Below are 27,635 nucleotides of genomic sequence, written 5' to 3' on the forward strand. Positions count from 1 at the left end.
TGTGTTCATTTGTAAAGATAATACTACCACAGTTAAGGGAAGAGCCTATGAGCCTCAGGCCCCTGTCCATTGGGAAAAAGAACAAAATTGTAACAACACTGTCTCCTGCTCCTATCTTGCATGCCATGCCCCTACAAAAGAAAAGACTGGGTAATTACTACCAGTGGAATAATTAACTACTGTTAGGGAAATATTTCAACATATATATTTACACTAGCTCTTTTTTTTTTTTAATTTAAATTGTTAAATTATCTGTTGTTTTATTTAAATATGGAGCAAAAATCAAACTTTTTAAAAGCAAAGTGGCAACAAGGCAGCCTTCAGCTTAATTAAATGGCAGCAGTTATCCACAGCCATCCCACACCCCTGGGAGTTGAATGTGAAAGTCTGCTCCTGAAAAGGGGGGAAAAAATTCATGGGCTCTCTGCAATAAAGTATTTTGCTGAATGAATTAGCACGGAGCTACATTCTCCTTCCTCCAGCAGAAAGACCTAAGAAGTCTAACAACTTTAGCCTTAAGAAAAAAATGCTTGGCTGGAAGGCAGAAGCTTGGGGTCTAGGCAGAGTGACTGACCATAGGCCAGCCCTTCCCCTCTCTGTGCTTTATAGTCTTCTGGGAGTACATCTTTGAGACCTCTCAGGCACAGACATTTGGGGGCTCACGTTAGTTTACAAGAAGAAAATGAGACCGAAGCAGGTTTGATAGCTAAGAGCTTGGTAACTTTGGACACAACTCCTAGGAATTTAGTGCCTAAGATGAAATAAGAGGATGTAGATACATGAGCAGCTGTTTGAAACACACTCCAGGTGGAGAGATCATTAGGGTGTGGCGGTAATTGGAAATTTTTTGCTGTCCATGAGCAGGAGGTGCCTACTAAAAGATGAAAGACTCTTGAAATGGAGGAACTTTTCCAGGTAAAATTTCAGCAAAAGGTCAGAGTGTAATTGCTCTTTTCCTGGCTGAACTGGCACCAGCTTCTGGGCCTGCACTAGGCCTACATCTTGGGGATTATGTTGACAGGCTGAAGAGAGGGCTTTCTTCCCCAGACTCTACAGTCCATAGATAAAAGTGTCCCCACAACGATGGGGGACAGGAGATCTGCTTGGGAAAAAAAAGGCTAAATGGAGCAAGTGGTTATGTCGTCACAGGGAAGGAGCCATACCCAGAGTTAGAGGCTCCAGGTGGATGGGTTATACAGGCTTTAAGGCCCACAGCAGCTGTCTCTCATCCTCGCCTAAAAGCCTCTAGTCAATTTCTCCTTTGTGGATTTCTACAGATTAGAATGGTCCCTAAAATGATCCTAGATCCCATATTGTGTACAAGGGCACTGTGACAGCTCACTACATTCCACACCCTCACTGCCTCAGTGCCTCAGTTACACAGGTGAGATCCATGTCACCAAGCTCAGAGAGGGAAGCCCCATAGTAAGAGGCCCAAAACACCCTTTAACAATTTTAGCCATAGGCAGCTCAGCTTGATCAAAGCATCTCCTGTAGGGTCTTCTCAGTAGGGCCCTCCTGGATTAAGACCAACACAGTCAGTGCCTGGCCTGGGGTGAGAAAGGCTTAGTTGGGTTTCTTTGAGCTTGTCAAAGAACTGTTAGCTGCCATCGAGTTGGTTCCGACTCACAGCAACCCCATGTACAACAGAATGAAATAACTGCCCAGTCCTACACCATTCTCACAACCATTATGCTTGAGCCCATTGTTGCAGCCACTGTGTCAATCCACCTCAAGGGTCTTCCTCTTTTTCACTGACCCTCTACCTTATCAAGCATAATGTCCTTATAACATGTCCAAAGTATGTGAGATGAAGTCTCACCATCCTCACTTCTAAGGAGCATTGGAGCTGTACTTCTTCCAAGACAGATTTGTTCGTTCTTTTGACAGTCCATTTCACTACCCTTCTCAAAGGAGTCTTTGACCCAAATATATTGCAGATCAGGCATCAAGCTCTGGAATCTGGACAAAAGACCAAACAGGAAAACTGGACCATGTTTGGTGAGGCCAAGAGTTTTTATCCACTAGCTGCCCTGTTAAGCCTGTACCACCACGCCCGATACCTATCACTCATTTCATTATCACCACAATGCTGTGACTGTACATCTATTTTCTGGGTAAGAAATCGAAGGCTCCAAAACAGAGGTTACTTGCCTGTATTGATGAGGAAGCAACAGTTTAAGGATACGGGCCCAAGTCTGTCTGGCTCAGCCTTTCCCCCTTATTCTGCCTCACAATCAACACAAATATTTTACAAATGTTTTATCTCAAGATATTTCATTTGGGTCCTTAAAAGGCAAAAGCAATCAGTGTAAGGAAAGACACAGCCTGAGCCAGAAGGTCAGCCAGACCACGATAAGGTACCGCATTACATCACCAGAAAATATCCTTAGAAAAGAGGAAGTCTCTACAAATGGAGCAGGGGCCCAGAAGCATAAAACAAACTCTGCCAACTGTACTCCCTCACTATATCTTAGTAAAGAAAAAAGGGTACTTTTCATACTAAGATACTACAAAGGCTCTAGAGCAGGGGTTAGCAAACTTTCTCTATGAAGTCCTGGACTTTACAGGCTCCAGTTGGTTAAAAAAAATTTGGGGCTCCCAAGTAGAGACCAAGGGATTACCTCATCTCCTCCTTTCATAGTAGACTTTTGCTCAAGCTAAGTCAGGCCTGCCTTGGGTGGAAAGGTAAAACAGTATGGCATTTAAAAGCACAAAACTCTAGTTCCAGAGTCCACGCCATTCACTAACTATAATTTTGGGCAGGTTCCTTAACCTCTCTGTGCCTGTTTCCTCAGCTACAAAATGAGTGTTTGCTTCAAAGGTTGTTGTGAGATCTAAGAGTTAATTTGTATAAAGGGTTTAGAAGAGTGCCTGACATAGTAAGCACAATATTGCTAGATTTTATTGTTATTGACAGAGGGCCAGGAACCAGCAATACCCACAGCCTGTGCCACCCACAACTGGCCAGCTGCAAGAGGCAGGCAGGCACTTGTAGATTCTAGAATAGGGGCAAACCCTACCTCTTCACCAAGCCCCCAAACTAGCCAAAATTGTCAGGCCTCATGCTAGAGAAGTGGAGCTTCATGAATTTGAATACTAGCATTCACACCAAGCACTCTGCTCACAAAAATGCAACATCACAACAACGCAGCCCATAAGAAATTTATTAAGTCTTCCAAGACACTACAACGCAGATTCCTCTCCCAGAGAAAGATCTTTCAGAGACAGGAAACCATCATGCAGGTCACAGTTGCTCACTTGTCATTTTCATAGTCGGCTGGATTTTTCCTCTTGGATTTTTCAAACTCCTGGGTCCCCCATGTGTAGACAAAATAGAACACTACAAATGCTTTAAAAAAAATCACAAGTGAGAGTAAGCAGTGAGCATATATGACACAAGGGTCTCAGTTCCTTTTTTGTGACTTAAAGCAAACCCTGCCTTCCTGTCTAGTTTTCAAGAAGCCACTTTTAAACTGGATGACCAAGAAAGATAACATTACAGACCCATTTTAGACAGGACCAAAAAAGGGGGTCTGCCAAGGTAAATTTATTACCCGAGCCAGAAATTGACTATCCCCTGCTACATATTTAAATTTTTTTTAATTAAGACACAAAATTCATTATTTTAACCACTTAAAAGTGTAAAGCTGGATGGTTTTTAGTATATTCACAATGTTGTTCAACCATCACCACTATCTATGCGCTTCACATTTAACACAAAACATTTCATCACTGACTAGGAAAGAAAGGAATCAAGGTGACCTCAGAGAGAGGCGCTGGAGTCACACAGGTGACCTTGGGCCAGCCACTTAAGTTGTCAGTGACTCATCTGTAAGATAGAGGATGATGTGCCTAGCCGTCACGTACAGTCAAGAAAACGTGTTTACGGCAGGTTACACGGTGCCTGCCCGGTGCCAAGCGCTGAAAACTGTGGATGGGGTCCAGCCTCCCGCCTCTGCTCCCGCCCGGGCCAAGGCACTCACGGGGCGCGACCCGCAGGATGGACGCCCGAATACGGCGCAGCGCGTTGGGGATGCCCTTGGTGAAGTAGTGAGGGAAGGCGCGCTGTTCGAAGGGCGACAAGCTGTAGGTGATCACATGCCGCACCCGCGCCAGGTTCCCAAACTCGCGGCCCATCGTCTCGGCGGCGCCTGCAGGACAGAGTGGACAGGTGCTTGGCTCAATCCCGGGACGCGCCACAGCCGGCGCGGGGTCCCCAGCCCGAGATGCCCTCCCCGACGCCCGGTCACTCTTCATCTTTCCCAGCCCAGGAGGCGCCCCCCGGCCCGCAGTTGCAGGCCGGTCGGGTGCTGAGTGCTCCCACCACCCTAGGGGCCCCCAAGACCTTGCGGCGCTCCCCGACACGCCCCCCACTCCCGCAACGGGGTCACCTCGTCCTCCACAGTCGCAGGACCCGCCGGCCTCCGTCCGTCACTTCCGGTAGGCTCGGAAGCCGCACTTGGCGGCCGTGAAGTCACTTCCGGGAAGTACCATTTTTCTGCTGTCGTAAGGGAGGCGCAGTTATTCCCAGTTCTCTAGAGAAATGCCCTGACCGCGGGCCCCAGGGAAGGGGCGGGCCTGTGCCGGAGGCCGGCCTCCGTGGAGGACCGTAGGGATTGCGCTGACTGGAGTGCTGGGCGGAGCCTCCCGAGGCAATCAAGACGCTTCTCAGGCCCCGGATTTTCTGTGGAGCAGCAGGCAGGAAGTGGCCAGGTGCCGAGAGGGACAAATTGGTGAAGGGAAAGGGATCAGCCGACCTCGAGGGCCTCTCTGACCGGCCCCTTAGGGCCCGCGAGGCCTTGGAACTGGAGAGTGCTCCTGAGACAGGAGGAGGTGCCACCGCAGGAGGCGAAATTCGAGGTTTTATATAATTTTGTCCAGTAACTAAAAAGAGGCTCAATTATTTTCAGACCATCAGTGACTCCGGTACCCAAATCAGGAACGTGGATCTAGGGCTTCTTTTAGTAACCTCTGCCTTATAACCAACTGCAGAGTGTTACTTTTCCCAAGTTATAATAAAAACGTTTCCTCAAATTCTGCCACATTATCAGATAATTGCCAAGAAATTGATAAGGCAGCTGTTAGACTGAAGGAAGACAGCGGCCAGCGTCCTCCCCAGATGCTTTCTTTGATTTGGGGGGTTTAAGCTGTGCTGACCGCAATTCTCTATTCCACCTCCGAGGGTGAGAGGCGAGGAATTCTGTGTGTGAGGTGTTCCTGTGTTTTCCCTAAGGTGCATTACACTTAGGGACGCTGTTGTCCTCTGCAGGCAACTGGCTTTTCTACTGGATTCAGAGTGTCAGTAAATGTTTTGTTAATGGAGTTGCTGGCCATAAATGTATAATCTAGGACCAAGCTCTTATTCAGTAGTTTGGGAGTGTTTTATAACTCTGCTTACCAGTCACAGACCTTGAAACGAGGCTTGACAGGCAACGAATTTATGTTTTACAAACATACTTCAGTTTTATCAGTCTAGGTACTGCACAAACTGGTTTTGTATCTTGTACTATGAGTATGGGGTGACTTTCTTCCAGCAAATAAGTCTCTTTTATGGTGGCACTGGATATCCCCTCACTTTGGTTTTTCATGGTGCACTTTTTCCTTTTTTGTCTAAAACAATCTCTAACTTGGTCTCAGTACCAAGGCAAGAACATAAGTACTCAGGATAGTTAAGGATGAAAGTACCCACAAAAATAAAACATTTTATAGCTGCAAACATCTCTAAACCTTTTAATCAAAATATGTATGAATGGATGTGCAGACCAAAGTAAGGACATCAAGATATTTTTTAAAATGAGTCAAGGTTAAAGGTGATGTCCTTCTCTGGTAAGCATATTGCAGGTACAGTTGGAATACCAATACACATTCTATACTAAGCAAAATCTAGCAGTTCTCTGCTCTCTGAAATTTCTGTGCAGTTGTGACTTTCTCTCACCCTCCAAATCAACATTCAGTAAATGATTACTTTCATTGTACTTACTATAAGCACCTGGAAACAGGAGAGGTGGTTAGGATGGAGAGAAAAAGTAAACCCAGTACCATAAATTGCATATCAACAGATCAGAGTATCATCCCTAATAATTAGCTTTTCCGCATGCTCTGGAAGTTTCAGCAAACACCTAAGGAATATTTTAAGAATCCTAATTTTGCTCAAAAAAAAAAGGGAGGCTTTATTTTAAGAGTAGTCCTAAATTTCTCTTAGCCTTTTGGCTACATAACTAGTCCATTAGTATAACCATAACAGGTTTTTTGTAGGTGCCAGGAAAAAGGGAAAGTCAAATAACCAAATAAATCTGTATCTAATGAGGACAAATTGGCTAACTAGGCTGTTATCAGCTGTTTAATATAGAGTTGATAAAATTATCTTCACCTAGGCATCCTTGAGGCCTAATTACAGAAGCGACCCAGTCCACACACCTAAAATTTATTTAAGAGACCAAGCCAGGGTCTTCCTGGCCTTTAGGAAGAGGACTGTTATGGGGAAATGTGTTCTCTGCTAGCTCTTCCAAGCCATGGCTGTTGCTAGTGAATTCCTCTTTTGGTCTTGTTGCTTTGCCTGGCTGTGTTTTTCTATTAGCTTTGGTTCTCAGGCTTCTAACGGAGAAGCTCAGATTGCAGCCGGTGCTGAGCTGGAACCTGAGGCTGAACCTTGGTCCTTGCTGCAGTCTCAAGATGGAAGAGACAGATCTGGCCTCCTTCCCTCTCCCTTCAATGTTCCATCTGATGAGCAAGGTGGGACACGAAGGCTGCAGCCAGACTCCAGAGCTTTGCGCTACATGAAGAGGCTCTATAAGGCATATGCTACCAAGGAGGGGATCCCTAAATCCGACAGACATCACCTCTACAACACTATTCGGCTCCTCACACCCTGTGCCCAGCACAGGCAAACTCTTGGCAACCAGATGACAGGTGTGTAGGAGCAGACTGGTTAACTGGGTAGAGGGAAGATGATAAAAATTTCAACATTTCAACTACAGAACAGAGCTGGGTCTTGCTCCTTGAATTGCATTCTATTTTACATGGTACTCAATATCCGAATTCAAACAAATCTGGTACTTGTTCTAATTGTTTCTTCCTAATGCCCTCATGGTTCAAGGTGGGTTAAAATGGTAGACTTTTAGAGCTAGTAGAGACTTAATGGCTCTAAAGGCTGAGGAAAGTGCTGCTGGAGAGGTTTAGTGTCTCATCCAAGGTCACAAAATCAGAACGGGGAACTCGGTATTTTGACTTGTGCTTGCTTATTCTTCCCACTCTTCCAAGCTGCTGGCCTGGAAATTTGCCTAAATTTCCCATTGTTTGCTGCTTTCCGTGAGAGGATAGATTAAGTCCCTGTTTTGGAACAGTAGGTCCCTACAAGAACAAAGTGTTGGTCTTCAGTTTAACCCAGCAACTTGGTGTCTCCTGTGTATGTGTGCGTGAGAGAGAGAGAAAGAGGAAGACATACAGTTCTTTAAAAAAAAATTCTATATTCACTAGCTCATGACTTAAGGGAACTGTTCTAACCCAAGTCAGTTGTGGCTGTTTAAAACCCTTGTTCCTTCCTTGAAGTCCTATTGTATTGCAGTGGTTTTAGAATCTTCCTTTGGATTCAACCTCAAGTGTCCTAAAGTAGACAATTAAGTTTTCTTTATTGACCTCATCCACTAGGGTTTAGAATGTCTTCTGAACAAGCCTAATAACTGCTTTTCTCTCTAGAAGCTCTCCAAGAGGTAAATATTACTTTCCTTATTAGCTTCCTCTATGTTTACTGCAAATTAAGACTCTGAAACCTTAGAACTTAATGATTCCATGCTTTTTAAATTCACCACCAAAGCTGTTCTGACTTTCTGGTGATAAAATATCAGCTGTAGTTGCTGGAAATTAGTTATATTACCAATTACATTCATTTTCTAGGTAACTTCCCCACTTTTTTTGAATCTTGAGGAAGTAGGGGGCAGTGCAAAGAAAGGGGAGGAGGCTCATTAAGAAGTACTTATTACTTGATTTGACTTCCTGTTTTGTTCAATTTGTATTCAAGCACTACTGGTGGATTGTTTTTCTCCTCAGGAATCCTTCCATCACTGGACCTGCTGTTTAACCTGGATAGTGTTCCTGCTCTCGAACACTTACTCAAGTCAGTCTTTCTATACACTTTCAACAACTCAGTTTCTTTTCCCTCTGCTGTTAAATGTATGTGCAACATGGTGATAATGGAACCAAAGTCTTCCAGCAAGACTGTCCCTAGAGCTCCATACTCATTTACCTTTAACTCAAAGTTTGAATTTAGAAAGAAACACAAGTGGATTGAGATTGATGTGACCACTCTCCTTCAGCCTCTGGTTGCTTCCAAGAAACAAAGTATTCACATGTCTGTAAATTTTACATGTGAGAAGGACCAGCTGCAACATCCTTCAGCAAAGGACAGTCCATTTAACATGCCTCTTCTGGTACCCCCATCACTGCTCTTGTACCTGAATGACACGAGTGCTCAGGTTTATCACAGGTGGTATTCTCTCCATTACAAAAGGAGGCCTTCACAGAGTCCTGACCAGAAGACAGGTCTGGCTACACATCCCATGGGAGAAGAGGCTGCTGAGTGTGGAAGAGCTTCCCGTCACCGGAGAGGTCAGGAAACTGCCAGTTCTAAATTGAAGGATCCCTTGGTTGCAGCTTCCTTCAATCTGAGTGAATACTTTAAGCAATTTCTGTTTCCCCAAAATGAGTGTGAGCTCCATGACTTCAGACTTAGCTTTAGTCAGCTGAAGTGGGACAACTGGATTGTGGCCCCGAGCAGATACAACCCTCGATACTGTAAAGGGGACTGTCCAAGGGCTGTTGGGCATCGGTATGGCTCCCCGGTTCACACCATGGTGCAGAACATCATCTATGAGAAGCTGGATTCCTCTGTGCCAAGGCCATCATGTATACCTGCCAAATATAGCCCCTTGAGTGTTTTGGCCATCGAGCCTGATGGCTCAATTGCTTATAAAGTATATGAAGACATGATAGCCACCAAGTGCACCTGTCGTTAACATATGGTCCTCCAAACTAAAACCTTGAGCCTTTTTGAGCTAAGTAAAGGCTCTATGCCTATCTGTGCCTTCAGAAGAAAGCTTCATGTGTCAAATCTCCAAATAATGCAATGTAATGTGTAAGGCGGACGCCGTTGTAGATTAGCATACTCTGTGGTGCATATCATTGTAAACGATAGCTTTAGTTGTTTTCACTGAGACTTTATTTCCAAATTTAAATGAAATGTGATTATTTAGGACAGCTTGAAAAGTTCTTTTTCTGTTGGGTGAGTTTTTCTTTTCATAGGAGTCTTGTTTTTGATGTAATAAAAAGTTAATTAGTGTAAATCTTGGAGGGAATTTCAGCTTTAAATAGACGATTCAGAGTGCTGTACTCTTATTTAATGGAAGAATAAATTCCTGTCAATGGCATAAGTTTTCTGTGTGAACGTGTTTTTTATTAAAGACAATTTTTTTTTTTACTGGCCTTCTAAAAAGGATCATCAGGAAGAGAGAAAGTATACCTAAAAGCTGGCCTTAGCTCAACTTTTGATCTCTTTTTAGAGTGAAGGGGAAGCTGACTTCTCTACCTAAATCCTGATGAAGTGAGATTCATTAGGACTAAACAATGTGCAGAATCCATTTCTGTTGTCTTAGTGTGATTTATACTCAGTATACTAACTCCGCACGTTAGCTGGCTTATATATATCAATTGAGTGACATTAACAATATAAGATTTGTCCCATTTATTTAAAGGAGATTGCCTTGCAGATTTTTTCAAGAAAATGTATTGTTCAAGATTTTTTAAATATACTTTCTCATTTATGTATTTAAAACCCCTGGCCCTGTGGAAGGAAGCCACAAAGTCTTTTTTTTTTTTTCTTTTTTTGGCCAATTTCAGCCCCCCCACCCCACCCAGATTTTTTTCACCTTTAACCCTCTCAGACAGTATAAAGGGAAGTGACAGTTGTCACTTGGTAGAGTGAGGGAAGGAGCCCAGGGACTCGTCTTATCCTGACCCTCATGCTTCTTATTCCAGCCCCTGACTATACCTTCGCACCATCCCAACCTTCCAGGTGGCTTTAGGACTGTTCCCACTGAACTAAGCTGGTAGTGACTAGGGTATCTTACTAAGCAGTCCTTGTTTGGGTATGAGGTCTTGTGTATGAATTTTCATACACCTCCTAGCTTGAGAGCCCTGGGAGCGCAAGTTAGCTAGGGCTAATGTAGCGATTTGGCATTTCAGTTTCTTAAACCCTAATCCACAAACCAAAATAACTCCTAGATGCAAAAACTTTTTGTCCTTGTAAATAGTCTTTTCCCTGTACTATCTTGCACACACATTACAAACCACACATACAAAAAAGGCTGTTATCCGCTTGTGATTTTTCCTTGTCAAAAATGTTTTCAGACATGGAACTGAGACAAAGGGAGAAGTTTTAAGTGACCTAGATTCTAAATAACTGCCATCCTGCTGCGTTATTTGAAGGGATCATAACTCTTTTGCAAGTGAGGCTGAAATTCTAAGAGATTAATGGTGTTCCAAAGGTTTTGTATAATTTTCTGTCATTCTTAAGAGCGAAAACTCTCTGGACTGGAAAGGACATGAGTAATGGTGGCAAAGTACAACTGAACTTTTTTAAAAAGCGAACCTCCCTTAAATATGGCTTTTTTTAATGGGCCATGTGAAATATAAAAGGATTTGTCATAGTTTCCCAGTACCCTAAACTGATTTATATTTTTTGGCTAGAACAGAGGAATTTTTTTGTTTTTGTATGTGTTTATTTTTTGCATGGCCTAGTTCTGTGGCTGAGTATGAAATGTGATGAAATTTGAAGGTTTCAAAAGGAAGAAAACAAAGGGAGGGTTCTGATGGAAGTTAAATATTAGTGGCAGAATTTAGAAGCAGGGAAATAGTTGGTCATCCTCATAGGCAAGTCCTAAAGTTGATTTACTTCAAACATGTTATTTGTATAGTAGTGTTATTTTTTTTAACTGAAGTAAAATTCACATCACGTAAAATTAACCATTTTAAAGTGTGCAGTTCGGTGGCATTCAGTACATTCACAATTCTGTGCAAGCACCGCCTCTGTGTGATACCAAAACCATCTTATTACCCCAAAAGGAACCTCACACTCATTAAGCAGTTATCCCCCCAACCCCCCATTTCTGTCTCCCCCAGCCCCTGACAATCACCCTTCTGTCTCTATCTATAGATTTGCCAATTCAGGACATTTCATGTAAATGGAATCACAAAATATACGACTTTTAGTGTCTAGCTTCTTTGACATAGCAGACTGTTTTTGAGGTTCATTTGCATTGTAGCATGTATCAGTACTTTGTTCTTTTTTGTAGCTGAATAATGTTTCATCGTATGTATTTATCACGTTTTGTTATCCATTTATCTGTTAATGGACATTTAGGTTGTTTCCACCTTCCGGCTGTTGTGAGTAGTCCTGCTATGAACATACGTGTACATGTGTTTGAGTGCCAGTTTTCAATTCTGTTGGCTGTATGCCTAGGTGTGGAGTGGCTGGGTCATATGATAATCTATGTTCAACTTTGTGAGGAACCACCAACCCGTTTTCCACAGTGGCTGCACCATTATACAGTCTCTTCAGCAGCAACGTAAGAGAGTTCCAATTTATCCATATCCTTGGTAACATTTGTTATTTTCAGTATAGCCATCTTGTTGTTAGTTGGCATTGAGATGACTGTGACTCATGGTGACCCTATGTACGATATAAGGAAACGTTGCCTGGTGCTGCACAATCTTCATGATTATTGTCATGTTCGAGTCCATTGTTACAGTCATTGTGTAATACTTTCCAATCTAGGGGACTCATCTTCCAGCACTATATTGGACAATACTCTGTTGTGATCCAAAGGGTTGTTTTTTGTTTTGTTTTTTATTTTATTACGTTTTAGGTGAAAGTTTACAATGCAAATTAGTTTTTTGTTCAAAAATTTATACACAAATTGTTTTGTGACATTGGTTGCAATCTTCGCAATGTGTCAGCACTCTCCCCCTTTCCTTTCCTACCTTAGGTTCCATGTGTCCATTCGTCCAGTTTTCCTGTCCCTTCCTGCCTTCTTGTCTTCGCTTTTGGGACGGTATTGCCCATTTGGTCTTGTGTGCTTGATGAACTAGAAGCACATTCCTCACATGTGTTATTGTTCATCTTACAGGCCTGTTAAATCTTTGGTGAGAGGTGGACTTTGGGAGTGGCTTCAGTTTCGAGTTGGGAGGGTGTTCAGGGGCCATAGTCTTGGGGGTTCCTCCAGTCGCCTTCAGACTAGTAAGTTTGGTCTTTTTTTGTGAATTTGAATTTTCTCCTATTCTGTCCAGGACCCTCTATTGTGATCCCTGTCAGAGTGGTCAGTGGTTATAGCCAGGCACTGTCTAGTTCTTCTGGGCTCGGGCTGGTGGAGGCTGGAGTTCGTGTGGTCCATTAGTCCTTTGGACTAACACTTTCCTTGTGACCCATAGGGTTTTTATTGGCTAATTTTCAGAAGTAGATCATCAGGCCTTTCTTTCTAGCCTGAGTCTGGAAGCTCTGCTGAAACCTGTCCACTGTAGGTGATTTGAAACACTAGTGGCATAGCTTTCAGCACTGTAACAATACAAAAGCCACCACAGCACAACAAACTGACAGGTGAGTGGTGGCTATCCATCCTAGTGGGTGTGAAGTGGTATCTCATTGTGGTTTTCATTAGTATTTCCCTAATTGCTAATGATGTTATACATCCTTTCATGTGCTTGTTGGCCATTTGTGTATCTTCTTTGAAGAAATGTCTGTTCAAGTCCTTTGCCCATCTTTGTATAGTATTTTGATGATACGGTTGAGTAATGATAGCTTGAAGAACTATATAGAAGTGTTTGGCTTTTTTTTTTTCTTTCTTTCCTTTTTTTAGGGTTTTATTTGTCGATCTAGTTTCTTTTATTCATAACACAGTGTCAATATTCAGGGCTGATATATCTGCTAAATTTAAACATCAAGGATTCTCTTATGTACAATCGAAGTGGGTATAATAGTCTCCACTCCCCACCACCCCCCAAAAGAAACCTGTTTTTCTTCTGTTACTCTTAGAAAAGCTGCCACTTTAGAAAATAAATGAGAAAGGGCAGGAGTGATTTAAATCTGGAAATTTAAGGATGAAGCTACATCTGCCTTAAATAGATGCATTCAGCTTTGGTATGTAGTCCAGATGAGATACGAGGTCACCTAATGTGATGAGTGCCTTAGAATGCCAAGGAACAATGGGGCATGTCAGGAGCTGGTTTTACCTTCAGCTCTGAATTTCCTGCTCTTTATCCTTTTAAATCAACTCCTATGTTACATTGGCTACTTTGTGTTTTACTAATCTGCTTCAAGAGCAGCAGTCGCTGGACTTGGTTTAGAGTTCAGTTTAGACAGTCTGTGGGAAAAATGGTTACTGTTTTATGAGATAAAGGAGGAAGTATTAATGGTTCTATGAAGTGATAAAAATGCTCAGAAGAACTTGGCTTATATCAATTTTTTGTTTATATCAATTTTAGTTTGTAGCTTTGGTGGGATTATAATTTATGAAATGATAAGTGAAGTTAAAATGTTTTATTGTTTTAGAAGATGTCAGTTCTAAAAGCATTTCTTAAATATATAGATTGACTGAACACAATAGAAAAATATACTGCTTTACCCATGAACTGTTCTCTCAACAGAAGGAAAAAATAAACACAACTGGGACATTCAAACACTTCATTCTTTACTAGAGTTGACAAGAAGGGTGTCTTCATGTTGTTAATTTCTTCCTGACTGTAGTTGTTCTTCCCAAACCACAGATTTACTAGTCAATTTTTGGAAAGGAACTTGATTTCTTATTAAGACCAGGACAATTTCAACATCCATTTAAAGAACAAGATTTTATAGGTGGCCCAACAGAGTATTTGTCAGAGCTACCTTACTATACACAGGTAGTCCCTGACTTACAACTGGGTTCTGTTTCAACAACTCTGTCATTAGTCAGTTCTGAGATAGTAAGTCGAATACCTCTTTATTTTTTTAGTTTTCATTATTATTGACTTTTATTATCAGTATCTTTATAAATCCGCTCTTTGTCTTTGGGGGTTGGAAACATTACAAATAAACTTGCAAATCTCTTTTAGCATTGTATGTAGTAAGAGCGGTTCATCGTATCTCAAATAAGTTGTAAGTCGGGGACTACCTGTAATGCGATTTGTGTTAAATAATTAGTAACTAAATATACATGGATAAGGATCAACCGAAGATTTGTTTACATATTGTTTAAGAATAAGTGCTTTGTGAACCATTTACAGAGTCGTGTATCAGCCTGTCTTCGGTACTGGTGCCTTTCCACATTGGGATGCTATGACTGGAGGAGTTACGAGAGTTCACAACCTGTACCCGGATGTCATTTTGGCTTTCTCAGAAATAATTAACTAGTAGGATAAATATTTATCGAACGCTGGCTATGGTCCAGGTGCTGTGTGTGTTTACCAGAGTCTGATGGTCTCAGTGCCAGGAAATATATATTACCTACCAGAAACGGAGATTTCCTTTATTATGTTAAGTTCCATCCCAGAGCATTCTTAGCACACAGCATCCTGTGGAGGAATACATTTTGGGGTGGTACTACCCAGGCTGAATGAATACTACACTATCTTACCATTAGATTCAGACTTTCTTAATTAAAATTTTATTTTGAGATAATTGTAGATTCACATGGAGTTGTAAGAAATAATACAGAGAGACCCTGGGTATCCAGTTTCCTTCAACGATAACATCTTAAAAAACTATAGTATAATATAACCAGGATATTTACACTGATACTAGATTCGAATTTTTCACATTGAAACCTACTTGGGCCAAGGGAAATGTTAATCCTAGCATAGTTTTGATAGCTCTTGATGAGATTTACTCAATGATCCATTATTTTTCCCCTTATATCTTTACCTCTACCCTTGAAACTCTGAGCCTTTTAAACTATGTATTCGTTCATTCAATAAATATTTATTGGGCACATACTATGTGTGAGGGACTCTACTAGATGCTGGTGTAATGGTGGCAAATAAGATACACATGGTAGTTGCTCTTATGGGGAGACAGACAATAAAAAATTAGACAAAAAGAGCCAGCCGCATACAGGAAACTCTAGGCAGAGGCCAGAGGTGAGAACGAACTTGTGTTCTAGACATAGGAAGAACTGGGTGTGATTGGCATGAAGCAGAGGAGAAGGAACAGTTGAATTGGCAAGAAGAGTGGGAGGAGATAAGGTTGAAGAAGCAGACAGATAATACAAGACCTTGTTGGCCAGCAAAAGGGGATTGCATTTCATGCTAAATTCAATAGTAAGCCATTGAGTGGTTGGACTCATGTCTTTTTTTTTTAAGATCTCTCTAGGTGTTCTGTGGAGAATTATTTAGTAGGAACCAGCCTGAAGTAGGGAGACCTCTTTGGGGGCTATTGCCACAGTCCAGGCAAGAAATGATGCTGATTTAGGCTGCAGCAGCAATGGAGATGGGAATGCAGAAAACTGAAAAAAACTTGTAATTTATTATTAAGGTTTCTCTCTGTTAATCTGGCCAATTTCTCTGAGACTTTAGAGTGGCAACTTTTTTTTTTTTAATTGTACTCTAGGTGAAAGTTTACAGCTGAAGTTAATTTCTCATTCAAAAATTTATACACAAAGTTTTTGTATGAGAAACAGACTTGAATTGTAAACTTTCACTTAAAACAATAAATAACTCATATTGAGGATTCAGTTCAACAAATCTTTAGTCAATCCTTGTGTGGCAGATACTGTGCTAGACCTTGGGGCCAAAATACAAGTCAGGAAAACAGATGTGCTTCTATGAAGCCTTCATGAAGCTTACAGTCTATTGAAAAACTTTGCAGAATGAAGAGGTTAGTCTCGTAATAAAAGCTACAGGATTCAAGAGGCCCCTCAGTGATATGACCGATAGTTTCTAGATCGAACAAAGAAGCATTACAAATCTAATTGAATTAATCCAGAAATTTCAGATCATTTGCTGGAAAACCTGAGGCAGCCTTATTCTCCAGAGAACAACTGGGCAGTGAGATACGACCCACTATGAACCAAGATAATTATCAAGGTCCCTGGACTGGGAAAGAAGTACTAGTGGGTGCCAAAACTTGTGAAGCAACCCTCATTGAGGCTATCGCATGCCTATGGGGCAGTTCTACTCTGTCCTACAGGGTTGCTATGAATTGGAATTGACTGGACGGCAACTGGGGTTTTTTTCTTTTTTCTTTTACCACCGAGAAAGTAGTCAGGAGCAGAGCATGTCCTTCAGACTCGGGGTCCCTGCGCTGAGAAACTCCTAGACCCAGGGGAAATTGCTGACAGGGACTTTCCCCTAGAGCCTACAGTGAGAGAAAGTCTTCCCCTGGAGCTGGTGCCTTGAATTTGGACTTCTAGCCTCCTAAACTGTGAAAAATAAATTTGTTTGTTAAAGCCATCCACTTGTGGTATTTCTCTTACAACAGCACTAGATAACTAAGACATGTTCTTATGGTGAAATGAAAGGGAAAGAACTTATCCCATTTCTAGGCTTCATATTCCTATCAAAATAGGTGCTTCTTAATTATATAAATATAATTACATATATTCCAGATCCTGTTACCGTTGAGTCGATTCCGACTCATAGTGACCTTACAGGACAGAGTAGAACTGCCCCATAGGGTTTCCAAGGAGCACCTGGTGGATTTGAACTGCTGACCTTTTGGTTAGAAGCCATAACTCTTAACCAATACACCACCAGGATTTCCAATTATATATTTGAAGTTCTCTTCTTCTTGCATTGTTCCGTCTGAGGTTCCCTCCCACTGTGTGTTTTGGTCTTGCCTTTCATGTTGGAGGCTTTTCTCAAATGTCTGGGGTTCTTTTGTTATCCATTATAAAAATGAGGCCCGAGAAAGTTGTTAGAAGCTCTGCATGAAAGAGTGGCATGTGTTCATTAATGGGCTTTTTGATCGAAGACCTCTTACTATCAATTTCTTTAGGTTTCTCCACAGAAGCATTTTCTAATCTTGAGTGGTAGTCTTGGAGCCCAGCATTGTAAAGGGCTAGGAGCTTATTATCTCCAATGTACACTTTCACCTAACCACATTTTACTCCAATATGGTACCTTTTCCCCCACCCTCCACTGTGCCTGGAATTCACTTGTCTGGAACCTCTCTCTCCCAGCTCTTCCATAAAACCAACCCCGAGTCTCCTGCTTGATTTGGGGATGGATGGTCACCTAGCTTCTTCGGATGAGGGAGGGTACATTGGGGTCCCATGTTTCCATCTACAGACTTAGCCAATCCCCACTTACAGTCGTAGCTGGCACCCCTGCCTACATGGTACATGCCATTTCCTGAGCTTTTCCAGGGTTCTGTGGCATGACTCAGCAAGCTTCTCATTGGCATCCCTGCCCCCAGGAGGTTTAGATTTCATTTTTTTCCTAGTTCTGTTCACTCTTTCAGCTACTTTCCAGCTTCGAAAGATTTGTTCAAATTCATCTGTGATTGTCTCCTCACCTATTTTTTGTCCTTATGGATAGATTTGATATTTGTTTTGTTCTAATGAGTGGGAGAGAGTAGAGATAAACACATGTTCAGTTCTCCAAGTCAAAAAGAAATATGCACTTCTTTAAGTACTATGTAAAATTCTTATTTAAAGCTCTGCTTAGAGCAGATAGATTATTTAAATATCTGCAGTAAATTGTAATCCCTGTGACCCGCAAAGAATTTTCTACGTTATCTAACTAATGGCTTCCTTAAACTTCTTTACATTGTTATTGTTCAGTCAGTTTTAAGTTCAAAAAAAAAAAAAGTGGGAGAATTCCTAAGGCAGGAGAGTATCTAACATTTGGACTATGTACCATATTTAACATCAAAAAGAAAAATACCTCCTTAGATCGTATTAACTAGCAGGACCAAACCACCTGCCAATAAGTAATTTGAAGTTTTGTCTAAATGTAGGAAAGCTTAGTTCAACTGTACCTTTAGAAAAGGGGAAAACAGGTTTAACAATTTATAGAAGCCAAAAGAAAAGGTTAATGTGCCCAGCTTCCATTGCATTTTTTGCCGGGAAAATTTGTGCCATAAACTCTGCAAATCATTGCACGATTGGAGAAGAAAGTGGTCAGGATCATAAATTTTCATTGTGTTCATGTCCTTAACAATTGCCAGCTTGTGAAATACTTGCAAGAGGCTGAAACAAGGTTGTGGAGGTAAAGGAATCTTGGAGATTTACTGAGTTATTGCCCTACATTGAACATTTCTTGAAGCTGAAGCGCTCATGGCCCCATTTTATCAGATCCCTCTCTGACAAAACTACATGCAAATGAAGTAAAAAGTATTTTTTTTTTTTTTTTTTACAGAGCAGCACTTGGTTCATTGCCACACACCGGGATCACATTAGTGAGAGAAACAAATAGGCAGGCCCCAGAAAGTAGTTAAAAGCATGAGCCCTGGAAACATGAGTTTGAATTCTGGCTCTTCAACTTCCTGGCTGTAACTTTGGGCAAGTGAATTAACCTTTCTGGGACTCACTTTCCTCCTCTGTAAAATGGGGATAATAATTGTACCTATTTCATAGGGTTGTTGTGATTATTAGGTGAGTTAATACATGTGAAGAGCTTAGAAAAATGCCTAGCAGTGGGCTGTCAATAAGTGTTAGCTCCTGTTACTATTATTTCCCTATCCAAGAAGCTCTGGAGCTGTGCTGTCTAATATGGTAGTCACTACCCACACGTCGCTACTGAGCACCTAAAACGTGGCTAGTCCAAACGAGATGCGCTGTGAGTGTAAGATACACATCAGATTTCAAAGACTTAGTACCAAAAAAGGAATGTAAAATATCTCAATTTTTCATATTGACTACGTGTTGAATTTTTAATATTTGGATCTGTTTAAATATTTAATATATATTAAAATTAATTTCACCTGTTTTTACTTTTTTAATATGGCTATTAGAAAATTTAAAGCTATATAATGTGGCTCACATTACATTTCTATTGGGCAGCACGACAGTCCATTCCTCATTTGATTTCACTCTAAACGCTACCCTGATACTCCCCCCAAAGTACAGCTCATGATACTTCTATACGATGACATGTTTATTACTTAATCTATTTCCCTCCTCTTACAGAGTAGCTTTTTCTTTTGAGTAATACCCCGTATGCACTTCTTTCCCACTAAACTGCTAGAGCATGGTGGAATCACTAATGGTAAAAGATGGATCACTTACCAGTTCCATTCCTAGGTAGATACCCAGATGAAGTGAAAGCAGGGACTCAAATAGATACTTACATACCAGTGTTCACTGTAGCACTGTTCACAAGAGCCAAAAGATGGAAACAATCCAAATGTCTATCAACAGATGAGTGGATTAAACAAAATGTGGTATATACAGGCAGTGGAATATTATTCAGCCATAAAGAGAAATGAAATTCTGAGATATGCTATGACATGTATCAGAAAACATTATGTTGGAAAAGATTATGTTGAGTGAAATAATCCAGACACAAAAGGACAAATATTGTATGATTCCATGCATACAAAATATCCAGAATATGGAAATGCAGAGACAGAAAGTGATTAGCGGTTACCAAGAGCTGGGGGGAGGGGTGGGTGGGGAGCTATTGCTTAACAGGTACAGAGTTTCTGTTTGCAGTGATGAAAAAGTTTTGGAAATAAATAGTGGTGATGATTGGGGGAAAAAATGCATTGCAGCTCTCAAGGGTGAAAACAATTGCAATTTGAGGAATATGTGAAACAGGCTTTTATTTTCTGTAGCTACCTTTAGAGTGCAGTCCTTGGGGGCTATCTGATTTTCCACCCTCTCCAAGTTAGGAGGAACTGGGAGAACTCAGGGGGATACTCTACCCGGCAGGAAGACCTTGGACCTAGTTCTGTCAAAGTTCTTTTTCGTTCATGAACCTGCAGACATGGAGCTGAGACTTCCATGTAGATGCATGTGTTGTAGTAGAATTAGGATATGCCTTAACTTGATATACCCCATAGCTCTTGAGAATAATTTAGGTATTCTCATTATTTGATCGAGTCAGATTAAAGTTAGATAGCAGGTAGCACTAGACAATATACTTTTGAACAGATCCTTTTCTATTACTGCTGTTGTTGTAGACCCACGAGTCAATTCCAACTCATAGTGATCCCATGTGACAAAGTAGAACTATCTGTTAGTGTTTTCTTGACTATCACATTTACAGAAGTAGATTGCCAGGTCTTTCTCTCAAAGAGCCACTGTGTGGGTTCAAACCACCAACCTTTTGGTTAGCAGCCAAGTGCTTAATCTTTGCATTGCTGGAAACTTTTATTTTCCTAACAGTTAATAGACTTTAATTCACTCTCAATAGTCATTTGAGAAAAGTCATGTGAACTGCATGCATATGAATATCTGAACTCGTGGTCCAGAAATAAATCTGAGATTGCCTGGTTTGCAAGATACTTTTAGGTCTGTGGATAGATGGTGCTCTGAGCTAGTGGGTGACATAGTATAAGAATACTTGAGCTTTCTTTCTGCACAGGAGGGCCACTTGGTGCCTAAAATGCTGTTTATATGAACTCTCCCTCATAAAAAAAAAATTAAAAAATACCCCCCCATAATACACACACACACACACACACACACACACACACATACACACGGAAAGTAATCACTGGGTCTTGGAAGCCAAGGTCATCGTTGGGATGTTCCTTCCAGGTACAAACTCACAGAATGGAGGAACGACATAGCTGTTTCCCTGGGATCAGGCAGCTCTCCCACATACATTCATTCAATAACCACTAATAGTAGTTCTGAGCCTGTTACTGCCAGGCAGGATTTTTCTTTCAAAGAGCTTACAGTCTGTCTAATGGGGCAGAGAAGTACATGAACATATTCTACAATGTAGTATTACCTGGAGCAGGGAACAGTTCTGTCAAGGGATATCAAAGAAAGTTTCACCTAGGAGGCCATACTGGCTCAGAGGTTGTTTAACTGAGCATCATGATGGGCCCTTACCAGGGATATTTGTTAGTGGGAACAGTGGAGAAAAGAAGAAACTCCAGCATGTGCCCCCCGGATGGGAGCCTGAGCTTCTGGTCTTCAGGCAGGCCCACTCTGGCCTGACATCAGCTTAGTCTTTTGGCCCATGCTGGTGTGAAAAGAAGAGGTTGAATCCAGGCCAAGCCTCCCTAGTGAAGGAATAGGAAAAAGCAACTGATCTCCAGATTTTCTTGCCTTTGATTTTATGTTTATCAAGGGAAATCTTGTTTTCATTTTGTGGCAAATATTTGTTACTTTGAACTAGGAACTTGCCTGCCTTGTGTTTCTCCTGTACTGCTTTATCCTGTTTCCTGAGTTGCTAGCTTTGAGGTTGTGTAAGACTTGTTAGAGGATTTCCAACCACATTAAAGGGCAGGGACTACCTCCTCTGGGCCCTAAGATAGCTTTGGGAGATCTCTTGCTATTTTGCCTAATAGTTGCTTCTTCCAGAGAAAGTCTATCTCTGAACACCCAAATCTGGCTGGATTTCCCCCTGCCTAACACTGGCATCCCAATACTGAAGGGTGTCTTTGCTCTGAATCAGCCAGGCTTCCTAGTTTCAAGCAACAGCAATCAGCTCTGGCTGACTCATTCAAAAAAAGAATGTATTGGAAGGGAGTCTGGTGATCATGGGTTTGACTACAAGGCAGGAAAACCTGGCTCTGAAAATAGGCAAGAGTCAAAGGAGGCCAGGCAGCAAGAGCAGGAGACAGGCTAGGGCATTCTACCCCCAGACCCTTGGTTGTTTCTCACCTCTCCTTGCATCTCCATATCACTCCCACGAGAGTCCCAGTCCCTGGCAAGAGCATCAGATCAGTCAAACCCAGGCCTCAGGCCCACACTGTGGCTGCCATAGATCTGTGTACCCAAGACTTACACAACAGAGGATACCCCCAAGAAGGAAGTATTCCGATGGCCATACAGTCCTGTCTGGGGGAATGGTGAGCAAAGTTCAGGAGAGGCGCTATCAGATAGCCTGAGCAACACCTACAGGAGACCCGTAGTGTATAAACCAGTCCTTAGGGATAAAGTTGGGACTGAGATTTAGTTGAGATTGTATTCCCTACAGGAGCAGTGTAAGTGAGGAATAATAATGATTACTGCCACCATTTATTGAGGGGCTACTATGAACCTGGCCCTAAATATATATCATCAAATCTCATTTAATCTTTATCTGGCAAATATGTAATATCATTCTATTTTACAAATGAGGATATGGAGGCTAAGGAAGATTGGGATTATCTCCAGGGTCATACAGCTACTAGTATTCAAATTTAGGTCGGCCAGGCTTTGGAACTCACACTTTTTGTTTCTCACTATGCTGGCTTCCCAAGCTCTGGGACACGCCAAATTGGAGAACGCTACTCTGTCCCTGTTCCACTGTGAGCCAGTGAACCTGTCTATGAATCCATCTCTACCCTTCCCAGGCAGTTGCTGTCCGTTGCTATTTGCCTCGGAATTCTTTTTGGCCTCACCCAGTTAATAAGGACATTCCCCCTTTGTCTTGCTATGAAAGTCAAAAGTAACTTGCTACTTTTTTTTTTTTTTAAACTTCTCTTGATGCTTTCCTTAGAGTAGAAAGAGCTGCCAACCAAGCAGTGTGTGCGTGGTCATATTCACTCCTGGTAGGATCCTGGGTTTTAGAAGTCTCCTCCCTCTGTGGTATGAGTAACTGACCAGATATACCAGTAAATCAGTGACTTTTCTAGGTGAATGTTAAGGGCATGCATTATCTCTCCAGAGACAACAGCCAAAATTCACCCCACGTGAACATGGCATGCTATGACCCAATCCTGCACCAAGTCTAGTATTTGGCTTCTGTGCAGTCCTGGGCAAAAGCTCTAGAACTGAATTTCCTCCCATTAAAAATGCTTAGGTTAGCTGAACAGAGGAGGACTTTTAGGAGAGGGGCCTGAGCACATAAGGGACAATCTGGCTGTCTTTGGACCTGAGCCAGCTGTTGCCCTCTCTGAGCAATACTCTTGGGGTCTAGTTCAGATTCTGAGTTAATTTCTATTTTTGAGAACCAAAATGAACCTTAGGGGACATTTTTCATTTTGTTCCCAGCAGACCAGAAGTGCAAAGCGGGAAAGCTCACCTGACCACCACTTATCTAGATGCCTGTATCCATCCAGCTCCTTGATCTTCTTTTGCCTAAGGATGTGTGGATAATATCTGAGCCCAGGCAGACTGGGAGAGTGGAATAGTACCAGACCTTGGGCCTGGAGGTGGGCTGGAGGAAAAGAGCTGAGTTATTATGACCAAAGTAAACAGAGGCTGGGCTGGGTGTTGCTCTGTGTCTGTAGGGAAAAGGTGGTGTATATGTACTCGATAGGAATGTGACAGCCCAGCAGTCTTTCCCAGGAACTGTTGATCCGAAAGGGAGCTTTGGATCAATCCCTGGGACAACCGACCCCCACCAAGCCTCACCCAGATGCCTTGCCTATCAGGAATCCCAAATGGAGAGGACGAACTCCATTATCCTTGCACTTTCTTCTTGTTACTGCCTTCCTATAAAGTGCTTTCTTTGGATAAGGTAGTGAATTCAGTGCATAATTAAAAAAGCAAACAAACTTGCCCCAAGGGAACATTTACAGTTTAGGTAGACATTTGTGTATAAGCAACTATTCATGCTTTGTTGGATTTCCAAAAACAGACAACATGATTTTGTTGAAAGCTTTCTGACCTCTAAAGTATTTTAACCAATAAATTACCATCTCTGAATTATTGAGACAAAGCATCTATGTCGCTACTGCCTGAAAGAAAGACAAATCTTTTATTTCGGCTATGGACTATAGACCCACTGCTACCACAAATAAAGTCAAAAGATACAAGCTTGGGAGAATATTTGCCACACATAGGAAAATGTATAAATTGCCTGAATATATATAGAAGTCTTACAAATCGATAAGAAAAAGGCTAATAATCCAATAGAAAAAATGGGCAAGGAAAATGGACAGATCACAAATTAATACAAATGGATTTTAAATGTACCAAATGATGCAAAATCTCACTTATGATAAAAAATGTAAATTAAAACAGTGAGATACTATTTTCACCTTTCAAATTTTCAGAGATCAAAAAGTTTGATAATGCATTGTGTTATTGAGAGTGTGGGAAAATGGGCACTCATATATTATTGATGGGAATGTGTTAAGGATTAAACTGTGTCCCAAAAAAATGTGTGTCAATTTATCTAGGCCATGATTCCCAGTATTGGGTGGTTGTCCTCCATTTTGTGATCTGATGTAATTATCCAATGTTTGTAAATCCAAACCTCTATGATGTTAATGAGGCAGGATTAGAGGCAGTTATGTTAATGAGGAAGGACTCAATCTATAGGATTAGGTTGTATCTTGAGTCAATCTCTTTTGAGATATGCAAGCAGAGAGGAGAGGAACCTCACATGACCAAGAAAGCAGAGCCAGGAGTTGAACGTGTCCTTTGGACCTGGGGTCCTTGTGCTGAGAAGCTCCTAGACCCGGGAAAGATTGATGACAAGGACCTTCCCCCAGAGCAAACAGAAAGAGAAAGTCTTCCACTGGATCCGATCCCTTGAGTTCTAACTTCTCCTAACCTGTGAGGGAATAGATTTCCGTTTGTTGAAGCCATCCATTTGTGGTATTTCTGTTGTAGCAGCACTAGATAACTAATACAGAATGTAAATTGGTACAACCTCTTTGTAAGCAATTAGATGGCTGAAATGGATGAGTATGCACCTGTTAAAAAGAATGAGAGTTCTGTGTGCTAATACTGAATGAGCTCTACGATATGCCTTCAAATAAATCAAGGTGCAGAATACCTTGAAAAGCTACCTTTGGAAAGAAATTGTATCTACCATAAACTCCTAGAAACCATGTATGCAACTTAGCCCAAATACATGTCAGGCTGTTAAGAATACACAGAATAAAGGAAGTCCTGACTGGGATCTTGCTGCTGCTCATTCTTATCTTTCCCACTCACTTCCTGGTCCTGCTCAATCTGAAGTCCAAATCCTGCTCTCCTAGGAAGGCTGCATAGACATCCATATCTGGCAGTTCTCATTGCTGATGCTCACCCAAGAGCGTGGCCTTTGGAATCAAATACCATGGGGTTAGTTTTTTCCTCCAGTGCTTATTAGTTACCTGACCATAACAAGACATTTAATCTAAGTTTCAGTTTTCTCATGTGTTAAATGGGTTTATGGTGATACCTATTTCTCAGGAATGACAGGATTAAAAAAGACAGGTAGAGCACTTAGCACAGCGCCTGGCACCAAAGAAGCGGTCTTTAGAATTCATACCATTGTCACATCACAACAACCAAATCCAACAAAGAGAGAGAGGGCGTGAAAGCAAGAAGCCACAGGGACTTGTAGGGTGGACAGTTGCTTTGGCGTGGTGTCATCAGTACAGACGACAAACCATTTAAAATGAAGGCCTGCCACCTCCCCCCCATCAGCACCTTGAGGAAGGGCCTGGCCAGGAGCAGCAAGATCTGTGGCTCTAACTCTGGCTATGCTGTCATCTAGGGAGCTCTTTAAAGAGCTCTCCCAGGCCTCACCCACCAAGATACTAAGGGGTTCAGGTACCTGTATTTTATTTAATAGAATGAAATTATAAATATATGCATGTTTTCATCATCTCCACATGGCCCACCATTACCTATAAAGAAGATTCCAGCTTTGCTACAGTTTCTCCCCTTTTCCTTCCCTCTAAGTTTCTTCGGAAACTCTATGGGGCAGTTCTACTCTGTCTTATCGGGTCGCCTATGATTTGGGTTAAGTTTCTTTGGGCTTTTGTAATAAAGAGATAGGAACTAAAGACCACCTGTAGCTGAATGAGTTGAGCTTATTGCTTGTTGCAGTGAGGAGAATGCACAGTATGGGGGACCATGGGGTGTCTCATTAAGAGGGTGTGAGGACATAGGAGTCCCTGGGTGGTACAAATGGTTAAGTACTCTTCTCCTAACTAAAAGGTTGGTGGTTAGAATCCATCCAAAAGTGCCTCAGAATAAAGGCCTGGCGATCTGCTTCTGAAAGGTCACAGCTTTGAAAACCCTGTTGTAAAAATGGCAGCCCGGGGCATCTGACCTCCTCTAACTTCACAAAGGAGACCCGTTAAAACCCGTTGCCATCGATCAAGAGGAGAGAGAAATCATTATCACCATCAACAGCCCAAAGCTGATTCCTATGATATGGAGGTCAAATTTTCACCAATTCTGACACCAGCCATCCCTCCCACAGCACTCTCTTTTTAGACTGGGTTCCATAACTCATTGCAATGGCCACACAGAACTCACAGACAATACTCACAGTTACAGAGTTTATAAGGGAAGTTACAATTCAGGATCAGAACCAACCCAGGATACACTTCTTCAATCAGGACAGCTTCTTCTCAGCCATGCCCACAGGCAGGCCTCTCTCTGGCCTTCATCCTCTTGGTGCCTCGGCCCCTTAGCAGGGCCTCTGCCCTTCGTGGGCAAGTGTTACAAAGCTCTTCAGCTCCACTGATAAGTGCCCAGAGGCACCCCACTCCACCAGTAAGCCTTGTGCTTGAAGGTGCTCAGTTCTCGTACACCAAGGGTCTGCAAGCCTAGCTCCACTAAATGCCCAGCAGTGCCCCACTCTGCCGCCAGTAAGCCTCCTGCCTGGAATTGTTCAGTTTTCTCACTTCATGGGCTGGGAAACCCATCATGCCGTTGCCTACCGGTCTCCTGGTTCTGTTGCTACCAGTTCTCTGCCTCACTTGCTACTGCTTCTTGCTGTCTTGTGCCATCTCTGATGTTACAACTTCCTTGTCTCCTGGGTCCAGGAGGTTCTCAGCACAGGGACCCCAGGTCCAAAGGGTGTACTCCACTCCCATCTCTTCTTCTTAGTGGTAGTGAGGTTCCCCCTGCCTCTGAGATGGCTCATTTAAAGCCTAGTGTGGTGGCCAAACTGACCAACCTCCTCATTAAGGTCCCATACACTTTAGTTCCATGGTCCTACCCCCACATGGGTGCCATGTACCTTATTTGCATTAACAAGCTGTCCAATCTCTTCAGTGGGCCACAAGTACCTTATTTGCAGAGTCCCACCCAATCATTTGGTGGGAGTTACAAGACCATGCCTAGAAAGGCCAAATAAAAGCACTCCATCACATGGCAACTATGGAGCGATTCTACTTTGCAGACATGGGGTTGCCATGAGTCAGAATCAGTTTAATGCGAACCATTATTTTTGCTGTTTATTTTTGTTTAGGAAAGACTTATGATAGGATTTGGGCTTGTGTTAGTAATTTTGGGAGGGTTTAAGGAAGCAAGGCTTTTCTCTGTCTTGGTGCCACAGGGGCATATTTAGGGTATTGCACTCGCCCTGAGTGTTTGGCACCACTGAGCAGTTTCTGTTAACCCGGTGTGGCCCAACATCCTTCCTCAAGCACAGTAATGTGTTAATTAAAAGATTAACAAGCTTTACTTATATTTTTGAGCTGACATTTTGGTAGAGTTTCTAAAAGAGGGGTGTCAGATGTTTGGACAAGGGTACAATTTCAGTGCTTACTATAGGCCATAACTGGCCATATCAGGCTAATAGAAACTTCTCAGTGATGCCATGTGCCCAGGCCC

The 27,635-nt window shown here is 42.1% G+C and overlaps 2 protein-coding genes across 8 annotated transcripts; one reads left to right on the forward strand and one right to left on the reverse strand.

Moving 5' to 3' along the window:
• Positions 1-3,151: 3,151 nt before the first annotated feature.
• Positions 3,152-4,488, reverse strand: LOC126069305 (cytochrome b-c1 complex subunit 8). Of its 2 annotated transcripts, none has more exons than XM_049872533.1 (3): positions 4,395-4,488; positions 3,987-4,154; positions 3,152-3,352 (listed from the first exon to the last, which is right to left on the reverse strand). In XM_049872533.1, exons 2-3 carry the CDS (start codon positions 4,138-4,140, stop codon positions 3,258-3,260), a joined length of 249 nt encoding a protein of 82 aa, XP_049728490.1. In that variant the 5' UTR covers positions 4,141-4,154; positions 4,395-4,488; the 3' UTR covers positions 3,152-3,257. The 2 variants fall into 2 exon arrangements, with proteins under 2 accessions (XP_049728490.1, XP_049728492.1); XM_049872535.1 differs by having other exon boundaries at positions 4,349-4,421.
• Positions 4,489-4,495: 7 nt separating this feature from the next.
• GDF9 (growth differentiation factor 9) lies at positions 4,496-9,418 on the forward strand. 6 transcript variants are annotated; one of them, XM_049872484.1, is made up of 3 exons: positions 4,496-4,863; positions 6,669-6,912; positions 8,050-9,418. In XM_049872484.1, the coding sequence occupies exons 2-3, from the start codon at positions 6,780-6,782 to the stop codon at positions 9,012-9,014; spliced, it is 1,098 nt and encodes a 365-aa protein (XP_049728441.1). In that variant the 5' UTR covers positions 4,496-4,863; positions 6,669-6,779; the 3' UTR covers positions 9,015-9,418. The 6 variants fall into 6 exon arrangements, with proteins under 6 accessions (XP_049728441.1, XP_049728450.1, XP_049728431.1 ...); XM_049872493.1 differs by having other exon boundaries at positions 4,496-4,716; XM_049872502.1 differs by having other exon boundaries at positions 4,558-4,716; positions 6,581-6,912.
• The last annotated feature ends 18,217 nt before the right edge of the window (positions 9,419-27,635 follow it).

Source organism: Elephas maximus, chromosome 2, assembly GCF_024166365.1.
Source record: "Elephas maximus indicus isolate mEleMax1 chromosome 2, mEleMax1 primary haplotype, whole genome shotgun sequence".
Taxonomy (NCBI): Eukaryota; Metazoa; Chordata; class Mammalia; order Proboscidea; family Elephantidae; genus Elephas; species Elephas maximus.

What these genes read in the sequence shown, in the direction of transcription:
- GDF9 (XM_049872474.1), top strand. Translation starts at nt 6,516, where the DNA reads ATGGCTGTTGCTAGTGAATTCCTCTTTTGGTCTTGTTGCTTTGCCTGG. An exon ending in TCTTGGCAACCAGATGACAG is followed by an intron (nt 6,913 to 8,049) that starts GTGTGTAGGAGC and finishes TTTTCTCCTCAG; the next exon opens with GAATCCTTCCATCACTGGAC.
- LOC126069305 (XM_049872533.1), bottom strand. Translation starts at nt 4,140, where the DNA reads ATGGGCCGCGAGTTTGGGAACCTGGCGCGGGTGCGGCATGTGATCACC. An exon ending in CATCCTGCGGGTCGCGCCCC is followed by an intron (nt 3,353 to 3,986) that starts GTGAGTGCCTTG and finishes TTTTTTTTAAAG; the next exon opens with CATTTGTAGTGTTCTATTTT.